This window comes from Eurytemora carolleeae, unplaced genomic scaffold (assembly GCF_000591075.1).
Source record: "Eurytemora carolleeae unplaced genomic scaffold, Eaff_2.0 scaffold228, whole genome shotgun sequence".
Classification (NCBI taxonomy): Eukaryota; Metazoa; Arthropoda; class Copepoda; order Calanoida; family Temoridae; genus Eurytemora; species Eurytemora carolleeae.
Genome location: NW_019396363.1, coordinates 338,043 through 351,419, shown reverse-complemented (window position 1 = coordinate 351,419; position 13,377 = coordinate 338,043). Strand labels below are relative to the sequence as shown.

Genomic DNA, 13,377 nt, shown 5'->3' with positions numbered 1-13,377 from the left:
TCATAAGTGATTTGTAATTCAGCCAAGTGTAATTCCTAAATAATATTTGAAAAGTTTATTTTTAAAGTAACAATGTGTGTAGGGTAAAGTGTAAAGTTTAGAATCTAAAAAGGAAACCCTACTTTGCACTTTGTACAATAACATTCCAAAGTGGAAAGTCTAAAAATGTAGTGTTGAGATTATATTTTAAGAATTATTTTTTTAATTTTAAAAAGATTTTTATAAAAGACAATTACAAACTTGTACAACAATATATAGTATATTGTTACGCGAGCCATGCTGCGTGTAGAAAGTCTGCTTGTCACCCCTGGGTATTTCTGAGTTCTCCCTGAAGATCTGTACGGAATGTATTGTGAAAGAACTAGTTTAGGAACTGTTTACAGTCCGACTGCGCAGACGCAAGATTTCTAGCGGAGTAGTAGTTATATTTATATTCAGTATATGTTTNATAAATTTTACCATAAATACTAATAGATAAATTTTACCATAAATACTAATAGATAAATTTTACCATAAATACTAATAGATAAATTTTACCATAAATACTAATAGATAAATTTTACCATAAATACTAATAGATAAATTTTACCATAAATACTAATAGATAAATTTTACCATAAATACTAATAGATAAATTTTACCATAAATACTAATAGATAAATTTTACCATAAATACTAATAGATAAATTTTACCATAAATACTAATAGATAAATTTTACCATAAATACTAATAGATAAATTTTACCATAAATACTAATAGATAAATTTTACCATAAATACTAATAGATAAATTTTACCATAAATACTAATAGATAAATTTTACCATAAATACTAATAGATAAATTTTACCATAAATACTAATAGATAAATTTTACCATAAATACTAATAGATAAATTTTACCATAAATACTAATAGATAAATTTTACCATAAATACTAATAGATAAATTTTACCATAAATACTAATAGATAAATTTTACCATAAATACTAATAGATAAATTTTACCATAAATACTAATAGATAAATTTTACCATAAATACTAATAGATAAATTTTACCATAAATACTAATAGATAAATTTTACCATAAATACTAATAGATAAATTTTACCATAAATACTAATAGATAAATTTTACCATAAATACTAATAGATAAATTTTACCATAAATACTAATAGATAAATTTTACCATAAATACTAATAGATAAATTTTACCATAAATACTAATAGATAAATTTTACCATAAATACTAATAGATAAATTTTACCATAAATACTAATAGATAAATTTTACCATAAATACTAATAGATAAATTTTACCATAAATACTAATAGATAAATTTTACCATAAATACTAATAGATAAATTTTACCATAAATACTAATAGATAAATTTTACCATAAATACTAATAGATAAATTTTACCATAAATACTAATAGATAAATTTTACCATAAATACTAATAGATAAATTTTACCATAAATACTAATAGATAAATTTTACCATAAATACTAATAGATAAATTTTACCATAAATACTAATAGATAAATTTTACCATAAATACTAATAGATAAATTTTACCATAAATACTAATAGATAAATTTTACCATAAATACTAATAGATAAATTTTACCATAAATACTAATAGATAAATTTTACCATAAATACTAATAGATAAATTTTACCATAAATACTAATAGATAAATTTTACCATAAATAAACCTTTTTTTAATTATTTCAAATTATTCTAGGATCAAGTAAGTGATATTCTGCCGGCCACAGTGAGATATTTTTTTTTAAATAAAAAAATTGTTTTAAAAATACAGTTAAGCTTAAAAAAGAGCCAAGATGTTTATTCTTTTCAGCTATGAGGAAAAAATGCACAAAGCTGTACAAAGTTTTTTGAAATTTTTGCTATAGCCCTTTTTGAAAATATATGCATATTTCGCGTTTTGTAAATTCATCCAGATATTGAAAATGCAACAAAAATTGACATGAGAAAAAAGTTAAGGAGTAAACTGGCTTTGTAATTTCTCCGCTTGAAAAATGAAAATATGTTGAACTTTTAATATGGTTAACAGAACTGTGACATCTTTAAGTTGTTAGATTATTCTAATTGTATTACGCCGCAGCCTGTGTCCCAATAAACATGGGAATTGAGAGACGACTTGAATATCGTCTTTGATTTCTGATAAAATTAATTATCAATTAAAATGAGTTTTCCAAAATGTAATCTATCTACATACAATCTTTGTATCAATTTAAAATTAACAGAGATATTAAATATTTGAACACTGTTGTTGATTTTTAATAAACTGGAATCTGTATAATTATTTCTCAATAGCTCAGTTAATTTAAAGCTGAAAAAATGGTAAACCACATTTTGGAAATCCCGAGACTAATGTAGTTTTAGGTTTTAACTGTTTCAACTGTGATACTACAAAATTAAATTTACGAAATAAAGCCGCTTGGAACAAAGACGATATATAGAAGTCGGTATTTAACCCTATCCCTGCTGGGTACTTTAAAACCGGATACGCTGGGGGCTAGGCTAAGTTTGAACCCCCCCCCCCTCTAAATCCCATGTTTTATGTCCAAAAATGACAAATGATACATAATTGAAAGCTCTTATTCTCTACTTTTAGAATCTGTAAAAAAAGCAAATTTGCAAATATCGATTTTTTTTGCAAATTTGGGACACTTAATCTTATTTTCCTGCTCTGATTGCAGAGGAAGTTCCCTTCCCCCCCTCGTGTCATTTTTCTTACTAAACTTTAAAAGCATCTTCAAAGAATTTACAAAGAATTTACCTAGAATTTACCAAGAATTTACCAAGGATTTACCTAGAATTTACAATTGAATTTATCTAGAAATTCGATTGTGTAAGAAATTAAATCAACAAAACGTTAATTGTTTTTTACAATGGTCCGTAAAGAATCTTCTGTTATACAGACTGTGCATACAGTGGTAACCAGACAACGATTGTCGTCTTCTTCTGCAATCTTTCTTACTTTTTATTTTTTGCAAATATATCCTCATATTTTGTAGTTTTCAGCTAATTTATACACCATAACATTTTCCAGTCACTACAAAGATTAGAGATGTGGGTACGGGCGCGCTATGCTGGGTAGTTTTGCTAGTTATAAATTAATATAATAAAAATTTTGTAAATTTTTTGCTTGCCCCTTTTTTGTATATTGCCTATTAAGATTTAATTAATTTGAATATATTATGTGTAACAGTTTTTAGTATTTAAAACTCTTTTGGAAAACATAAGCAATTTACTTTCTTCAAGAAAAATTTTGAAATTTCCGAATTTGTTTTTCTTTAATCTTCTAGTGTGCATGCACAATGCACATTCATTAAGAGTACATATTCAGCGTTATCAAACAGGGGAGGTGGGATTTCTCCCAAGATATTGAGAGGGGAAGGGGGGGAAGTCCCCTCCCTCCTTATACGACATTTTTATCACTATTATTATTATTGTTACTTTTATTCAATATAGAATTAAGATAAAAAAGATTTTATATCGTCTTCTGTTTTCCTTATCTTCTTCCATATTTAGCATTATCTTTCAGTTGATAAAAAACCTTGTTTCACATTTTTTAATGGAAGTTTTAAAATCGGGATTTTTGTTCCTTTTTATAAATCTAATTGCTGGATTTCCGTTCCCAGAGGAGTGTGGGATAACATACATAGAGCCGAGTAATATAGAGAATGCTACGCGGCATGAGGACGGGAAAATTGTTGGAGGATTTGAGGCTGTTCCCGGGTCATGGCCATGGCAGGCGTATCTTAAATATCGGGTAGTTTTTCCTTTTTTTTCTAACTCCCCTACTCCCTACGCTGTGCTAAAAAATAGCGCAATAATCCATGATCATGTACGACTACGGGGAATATTTTTCTTTTACAATGTACAAGAGAAGCATTTCACGAATCACAGGTTCCTTGGTTTTACGCAAGATCACACTTATGTTGAATAAAAAATGTTTTAAAAAGTTTAAATACATCGTTGAAATTGCTTAAAATACATAGTTTTCATTTTTAAAACGTATTATGTTCTTTTTGTCTTTTTAATAGAATTTTATTTTTAGAAATGTTATCTTTTATTTATGTTTCAATTCCCTGATATTCAAAACAAGCTTATCATGCAATATGTGTTTTAGAATGCTATCTTTTACTTACTTTGCAATTCCTTGATATTCTGCAAAAACAAGCTTATCATGCAAGATTTGATTCTTTAAGTTAGTCAATGTTTTTAAACTCCTAAATAATTTGACTGATAAAAGAACAAAAAGCATAATATCAATTTCTAAATCAATAATCTTAAACTATCACTAGTACTGGCATTTTCAAATGTGGCCTGTCTTTTTGAGCTTTCAAAAATGGAGAATCAAAAATTTGGCCTTTGTTTTTAGGCATTTCATGCACTGTAAAAAACTGCATCTCATTTCAAGCATCTGGCTGAAATTTTAGCACTAAGCAACTAAAGCAAACTGTACAATACTAATACAAACAATTTAAGGGAAAAAAACTTTATGTTCATGTCATGTTGAAGAAAAAGAATGTTTACTATAATTTGGTGACAAATACAGTATAAACACTCTGTCATAAAAAAACAAAGACGATCTTTGTAAGTTGTCATGTTTACCAGGGAACACCCTGTAGCTGATAAATCTTCTAGGGAGATTTTTCTTGTGGCGGAACTTTGATCCATCCTGAGTGGGTTCTATCAGCTGGACATTGTTTCCATGGTGCAGCACAACCCTTCGAGTGGACAATAGTTTTAGGTAACTTATAGGAACTGAACATGCACAGTGATCCAAAGGTTGCAAGATCTCACGGAAACATCGAGAACAGCTAATTCTTCTTTTTTTGCGAAATTTCACTTCAATCTCTTTCGCGAAAAATTTCACTTCAATCTCTTTCGCGAAAAATTTCACTAAATTTCCGGGTTTTTTATGCAAAAAATACGGTCCATTTAAAATATTTTTTCTTGTAATTGGCGGGCTCATGGCTTGCTGGATTTGGGTGAGAATACGTGGACGGACAAAACTCGGAAAGAAAAAGAAAAATCGTTTCGCGAAAATTTCGCATCTTCGCGAGAAAAAAACCAGGGAAATATGCGAAAAAAACACGGAAATTATGCGAGTAAAAAACAAACGAACGAGCTGGATTTGGTTGTACGTACGTGGAGTGACAGAAACTCAGAAAGATAGCTGGAGAAATCAAATTCTCTTCATCAAACATTTATTAAAGTAAAGGAAAAAAAATTATTAATATGATATAATAAAACTTTAAATGTTGAGCTCTCAGAGCAAAGAAATCCACAAGTTTTTTGCGCAACTAATTGTTGCAGCTACAACACTTATGGTTTTCGCGAAATATTTTTTTTAATGGGTACCGTCGGGAATCGGGAATGTTCCCCTTTCAATGGAAGGTCACATGAAATTACAATGACAGTCCCTTTATTTTCAGGAGAGTTTGATGATACTGAGGTGGATGGTTGGGAACAAACTCTTGAAGTTTCCGACATCTTTGTTCATCCTGATTACAATAATCATGATATTGATTATGATTTTACTCTGATTAAACTTGCTAAACCTGTTGAGCTTAATGATCATGTTGCTCCGGCTTGTTTCCCGTCAGAAAAAGATGATCTTGCTTCAACCTTTCCTCCAGGTTAGTATTTCTGCTAGTGAGAGGTNCTGGGGGGGGGGGGGTCCCTTTTTTAACATCTTATTTGGCATAACTCAGAAAGTATTGATTTGAGTTTCTTAGGCTGTTCAAATATCTTGTCTTTCTCGCATGCTCTCACTTTAAACCGCACAAACTTAGATTAGATATCTGAGTTCAGTGTTAATAATTTTGCTAAATTAAATTCAAATTTACACCAACCTTTTTTGTTGCTAAATAATAAGTTTAAAAGACCTTAGCAACGTCAAAAGATTGCAGAATATGAACAACGCCGCAATTTTCATAAGTTATAAAGGTGTGCCTTTTTAATTATTTATTTTAATAAATTTAATTTATTAATTTTAATTGATTTATGCAAACTGGGATGATAAAACGATAGATCATTATATATTAAATTGTACAGGTCAGGTTTGTATCATCTCTGGATGGGGTTCCATCAACCCTGAAGGAAATATCTGGGGACCAACATTGAAGCAGGAATATGCTCAGCTCTGGACTAATCAGGAGTGTGGGGAAGCATATCAACCTGAATGGGTAACTGACAGGTACACTATCAACCTGAATGGTTAACTGACAGGTAGGCTATCAGCCTTAATGGGTAACTAACAGGTAGACTATTGACCTGAATGGGTAACTTGCATGTAGACTATTAACCTGAATGTGTAACTGACAGGTAGACTATCAACATGAATGGGTAACTAACAGGTAGACTATCAACCTGAATGTATAACTGACAGGTAGATTATTAACCTGAATGTGTAACAAACAGGTAGACTATCAACCTGAATGGGTAACTGACAGGTAGACTCGTAGACTATCAACCTGAATGTGTAACTGACAGGTAGACTATCAACCTGAATGGGTAACTGACAGGTAGGCTATCAACCTGAATGTGTAACTGACAGGTAGACTATCAACCTGAATGGGTAACTGACAGGTAGGCTATCATCCTTAATGGATAACTAACACGTAGACTATTAACCTGAATGTGTAACTGACAGGTAGACTATCAACCTGAATGGGTAACTTACATGTAGACTATTAACCTAAATGTCTAAATGACTTGACCAATTTTATGAAAGTTTGAATCTGTTTTAAATAAAAAATTTTGCATGGAACCCCATAAACTTTCAATAAAAAAAACATTGATAAAGAATGTATCAGGATGGTATGTGCTGGATTTCATCTAACTGGAACCGAAGATCCTGAGAGATGTGCTTCACTAGGATTTGGGGATAGCGGTGGTCCTCTAGTCTGTAGGTAACTGGGCTTTTTTTGTAGATTTTACATATTTTTTCAGAAATTTCTCCAAAATTAAATTGCAAATACATTAATTTATTGGTTATGGACAGTTTTTCTTCTTCTGGCAAATTAAGTAAAATTTTGTGAAAAAATTCATTATTAGAAGTCAAACATTTGTTTTATTACTATCTCACAGATTTAGGACAAAAGAAAGATAGAAAAGAAAAAATCTGACTAAAGTCCAAAGAAGGATCTTTTCAGTAGGGCTAGATATTTTTAACGGCGTTAACGGCAAATATTTTAGAAATCTTAAACGGTGCCAGCTGTTAATGAGCCGTTATCAATTATTTTATGAAAAATTAGCTGGACAAATTCCAAGACAAAAATTGCCAAAAAAAACCATCAAAATGCATAACATTAAAAAATTCAACAATTAAGCGAGGGGAAAAGTATATTTTATTTTTTGCAAGTTTCGTGAAATTTAAAGCAGAAAGAATGAACGAAAGTCGCAGTTTTTTTTAACTCACATCCGTTTCGTTTATGTATGCTTACAACCGTTTCGTTTATGTATGCTTACAACCGTTTCGTTTTTCTTTAAGAACGGTTATTTCCCTAAGTCAACGTAACAACGTTTTAAAAATTAATGGTTTTTGCCGTTCGTTCAAAATCTTCGTTTCTTTAAAGGAACTTTGCCCAGGTTAAATCCTCCAGTCTGTTTTGTACGTTTTTTTCTAAACGGAAGATTTTTACATTTTTTTTACAACGGGAATTAAACACAACGCATATTTCTTTCCTTGCATTGACCGCGGTAATTTAGATTTTTCTTTTCTATTTTTCATTTGCATTGGATTTATTAATCTATGGAAAAAGTTGTTAAGTCAAATTAACATTAAACACATGACAACTGTCTAGAGGACAGTGTTTACAGTTTTCAAGCTATTGGTAAAAGTATTTGCTAACTAACTTACCAGCAAATACACATACGCGACTGCTGCAATGTCATTTTCCTATTCCAAGTTTTATGGGTCCTACTGTATACAGTTTTTTTTTTACTTTTTTGCCCATTTTGGCATAAATACAACTGCCCCAAAATCAATTTTACAATATAATTTCAGTTGACTTTAGGGAAAAACAAATTTAAAGCTTAAACAAGTTTCCCAGAAAAATCCGGCAGATGTGTTACAAAAATAAATCACGCAATCTCATTTTAAATCTAAAATCTATTTCTAAAAAACACGCAACCTTTGAGCACAGTATTCTGCAAAAAGTTGAAAATAATATCAAATTTTTTTATAAGGTAAAAAGTGATTAAAAATTTCTAAAACCCGGTTGAAGTCGAATTATCCAGACGTTTACACTTTTAACATAACTCATCCATTCTTATTTGCATATTAGGCTGCATACCTTAAAGGTTTGAATAAAAAAGTCCTTAATATTAGAAACAAATAACAATTAATGGAAGGGATTGACATTTGTGATTCACATCTAGCCTTGTCTCATAAAATAGAATATTTTTATTTCTGGGGAGGAAATTGTCAGAATTAAACACTTTTCAAAAAAATCGTCGATCCAATTAAAATTCCATGTACAGTCCCTTTAAATTGTAGGCATCCTGATACTGGACGATGGACCCATGTTGGAGCCACCAGCTGGGCAGATTTCTGTTATCCAGACTCATATACACCAGGCTAGGGCGTATACATTATACACACACCACTCTAAAAGTTGTATGATTCCAAGAAATATATAGACCAGGAACCGCCATATCTAATGCGTCAAATTTGTGTACTGCAGTGGGAGGCGATCAAAACAAAGAATTCAGGGGCAAACCATCAATTATGAGGGGGGGGGGGTGAAATAAAGTATATTGCTATCGTAGACACGAATACTGATTATAAAACGAAAGACTATTTGTTACTTGAGAGTATATGCTTTAAAGGCAGGATAGGGAAATGATAATTACCAAGATTATATTCAAATTGTAAAACGTTATATGGTAAAATTGGGATGTTTTAATAAAAGCAAAAACAATTCCTCACTCCACTCCATGGGGTTTAAACCTTGGGAGGAAGGATGTAAACCTTGGGAGGAAGGATACAAACATCGGCAGGAAGGGATTAAAACTTGGGAGGAAGAATGTAAAACTTGGGAGGAAGGATACAAACATCGGCAGGCAGGGTTTAAACCTTGGGAGGAAGGGTTTAAACCTTGGGAGGAAGGATACAAACATCGGCAGGAAGGGTTTAAACCTTGGGAGGAAGGATGTAAACCTTGGGAGGAAGGATACAAACATCGGCAGGAAGGATTTAAACCTTGGGAGGAAGGATGTGAAACTTGGGAGGAAGGATACAAACATCGGCAGGAAGGGTTTAAACCATGGGAGGAAGGATGTAAAACTTGGGAGGAGGGATACAAACATCGGCAGGAAGGATTTAAACCTTGGGAGGAAGGATGTGAAACTTGGAAGGAAGGATACAAACATCGGCAGGAAGGGTTTAAACCTTGGGAGGAAGGATGTAAACCTTGGGAGGGTGGATGTAAATCTTGGGAGGAAGGATGTAAACCTTGGGAGGGAGGATGTAAATCTTGGGAGGAAGGATGTAAACCTCGGGAGGAAGGATTTAAACCTTGGGAGGAAGGATGTAAACATTGAGAGGAAAGGTTTTAAGTTTTAAAAGAAAGTTAAACCTCGGAAACAAGGATAAGTGGAAATCTTTTTACCTTGCTTCTCCTTTATATTTGAACAAATTTCACTGAGCATGAATAAATTTTCCATATTGATCTGAAACCCAAAAATCATATTTAAATAAGTAATTTGTATCCGCACTAACTTAATATAATAACTAGTTTCTTTTGTTTTTAAATGTAACATCACTCTGTTTATTAGTGTTTAATCCTTTCTCTTCAACTGCTGTGGGGGCACTGGATTTGTTTACATTCCTCCCACAAGTGTACAGTACACAATTTGCGTATATCTGAGTTGGGCGTTCCTGGTCTATATACTTGTTGTATGATTCGAGCTGGTACAACATGTACAGTATATGCATTTAGTCGTACTGTCTAAACTACACAGTCTGAACTACCCAGTGTACGTAGAGTCGACCCACAGTGTACATTACAAAGGAGGGGATAGGGTGGCAATGACCCCCCCCCCCCCTTGGACTGCAGAGTTGCCAATTTGCCGCGAAAAAAGTCATATTTGGGGATTAATATATTTTTGGGAAAAGATACAAAAAAAGATAAAAATTAAAAAGTATATCTATGCTATATTTAGGCTCATTTTTTCTTCTTCTAAAGCTAAAGTTAGACAGATGTTTTCCCTCCTTAACATTTTTAATAAAGGAACTGAATACTCGTCTTAATATATAAGGTCCACGCCGTTAGGAAAATATTAAAGGTCTTCGACATCAGGTTGCAAAGTTAAAAATAAGACAATTATATGTTGAAACCGTGAGTTCCTTTAAATATTTGCGCTTGAGCAACCCCCCCCCTTCCCCCTGGTTTATAAAACTCCTGCCTGTACTAAGATTAATCCCCCGGGTGTTGTAAAACAACCCAGACCGATGGAATATTTAATTGCTTCTCCAAATTTTACAATTAAAAACTAATTCAAAATGTCTTCTTGTTATTTATTGTTGCAAAATTAAAAAGAAACGATGAAGAAGGGAAAAGAAATTGTTTTTATAAAACAAAACCAACATTGATAAATTTAAAATCATATTTCTAAAAAAATTCTTCAAGTGGACGGAGTGATTTACTTAACAAATTGAATACAATCCAATCCTATTAATACACTTATTTGAACTTATCAAAAACTTTAGATTATTTCTATTTAAAAAAAAAATACAACTTCAAAAAATTATGTTTTTTTTTCTCAGATATTTTTATTAGTCAAAAAAAGTTATCAAGAACATTTCCAAACATTAAAGTAGAAACAAATAAAAAACTTTTCTGTATTTATTTATTTACTTGGTGACAAATATTAAAATTTTCCACTGTAGAATCAAATATGCTTAATTTACCTAACTTTAATCCGTTTCTATTGCTCTTGATTGAACATAAATATCATGAACAAACTTTTCTTTTTTAAATAACATATTTTCTTTGTGGCTGACTGCCTGCCACACTTAAAACTAATTATAACAAAGTACAACCTATGTGTATTGACATAATTTAAGTCATATTATGATCTCAAATTTAACCCTAAACAAAAAAAACGTAACAGACTTTACGTACATATAAATATATAGTCCAACAAAAATATAAAATATTTAAATACAAAAAATGTTTAGCAGGTGAAAATGGGTTCTAAAGTTAAGACTTCTTGACTTTTTATAGAAACCCAAATTTAAATTGGCCAAAATGAACTTTTGTATATTCCCCTTTCCCCGCCTTATCTCTTGAAATTGTATTAAAATTTCCTTGTTCTTTATGGAAAAAAGTTTTGTCATTTAATTTCCATATTTTCATTCTACATTGTTGTGTTATCAACCCTTTTACCCCTATATCAGGGGCAGAACATTTCTTATTGTGAAGGGGGGGGGGGGGAAGCTACAGGGAGTTTGACTTCATTCTAAATAATTCAGAGAAAATACAGTGATAACCAGAAAGCTTTGAAATTGGAATACGACTTAATTTATGACTTTAAAATTCCAATGAGCATGAGACACATCAATTGTCCAGTGTAAACAGACCCATTTCACTAAGTTAGTGCTTTAATAAGTGTCTAGTATATTTATTTGCTTTGTAACAACATCAAATATTGAAATAATACCGTCTTCCTATTTCATTGTTTTCTGGTTATCGCTGTATTAGAAAGTTTTCTAAATATAAACACACAGCAAAAATTCTAAATTTGTTTTATTATCTTGGGTCAGCACTCAGCACAAGCATTTTTAAACATCATACCGTGGTAGACGGTTATATCAATACAATGAAAACGACTTTTATTTTAGTTTAGATTGTTAGCATAGCTTTTTTCGAATTACAAGTTTACAACTAATCAAAAAGGGGCTTTTTAATACTACTGTTTCTGTTTATGTATTGTCAGCTTGATATAAATCAAAGCTTAAATCGAAAGTCGTCTTTATTGTATTGATATAATCGCCTTCCACTATATTTCATGAGGAATTTTTAATTTCATCAGAAAGTATTGAAATGGGTATTTAAAGGTTTTTTTACTTTTTAAAAATTAATTGAATAAAATTGAAAACATGGAATTCAGGGATAAGCTTCGTAATCAATTGTCTTACTTTTATAAATGGATCGTGGCCATCTATTCAAAAGATCGTTTAAAGATCAAGCTTTAAGGAACATTATTTGTATTGACTTCCGATTTACCCAGTCAACCGATTCACTACGGTACCCTCAATGCAAATGTTAGATATCGTTTCTTTTCTGTTTTTAAAACAGATCATTTCTGTCAATCTTCTTTCATTTTTATGCTGCAAAAATCAGCAAGTTCCTTAAATTTACTGGATTTGTTTTGCAAGTAGGTAGGTAAGATAGAAAATTCCTAATTAAAAGAATAAATATTGTCAAACTCAGGGGGACCAAACATTTTCGAATTTTTTTGGAGTTTTTTTTTTAAACTGTAAGATTTTCTTTCCTGTTGTTGCTCACACAGAAAAAATTCTATATCCCACACCCCTTTGATTCCACCCTTTCTTGATAAAACTCGTAACTTTAAGATAATGTGAGGAAACTTTAATTTTCCTTCTCTATAAACTTTAATTTTCTTTAACAAGATTAAATAAGCTCAAGCACAGGGAGGGGAGGGGGGGAGATGCGGAAGGGGGAGGGGAGAGAAGGAAGGTTTAGGTTATGTAGGGAGGGAAGGTTGAGAAGATAGGGGGAGGGGAAAGGGAGAATGGAAGGTAGAGGGGAGAGGAGGAAGGTTTAGGTATATGAAGAGAGGGGGAAGGGCAGCATGAAGGTAGAAGAGGAGATGAGAAGTGAGAAAGGGAAGGTTTAAGTGGATTAGGGAGATGGGGGCGAGCAAGGGTAGAGGGAAGGTTCCACAAGTCCTTCTCCATTTTATTCTAAGCTAATTTTTTATCGATAAAGTTCTGACAAACGTAATGACGAATTAAAAAGAAAAAACAAATTTAGATATATCTTTAATATAATTTCTTAAATAAAAAATATATCTATGGTAAATGCTATTATGGAAAAATCACAAAGAAAAATAACAATTTCTTTAATAATACTAAATTAACATGGTTTTCTGACAAAAGTGAAAGACGAGTCACACAAAGTTATTTAAAGTTGGGATTTTCTAGATCAAGACAAAAAACATTGATCTTCATGCAGGGGCGGACACAGGATTTAAGTGAGGGGGTGGCAAGATTTTTTAGGAACAAAAAAATTGATAATTAGGAACAAAATTAAAGGATTAGGACATTTTGTCTTCATGCAAATGTGATAGACATAATGTGTTGAA

The 13,377-nt window shown here is 31.5% G+C and overlaps 1 protein-coding gene across 1 annotated transcript; it reads left to right on the top strand.

Annotated features, from left to right (window-relative positions):
* Positions 1-3,551: 3,551 nt before the first annotated feature.
* Positions 3,552-8,623, top strand: LOC111701749 (transmembrane protease serine 9; the record flags this gene model as incomplete). The annotated part of the gene is given in 6 exon segments (XM_023473157.1): positions 3,552-3,802; positions 4,681-4,786; positions 5,475-5,678; positions 6,097-6,238; positions 6,858-6,953; positions 8,543-8,623. Coding segments are annotated over 6 exon segments (827 nt in total), but the record flags the coding sequence as incomplete, so codon positions are not given.
* Positions 8,624-13,377: the final 4,754 nt, after the last annotated feature.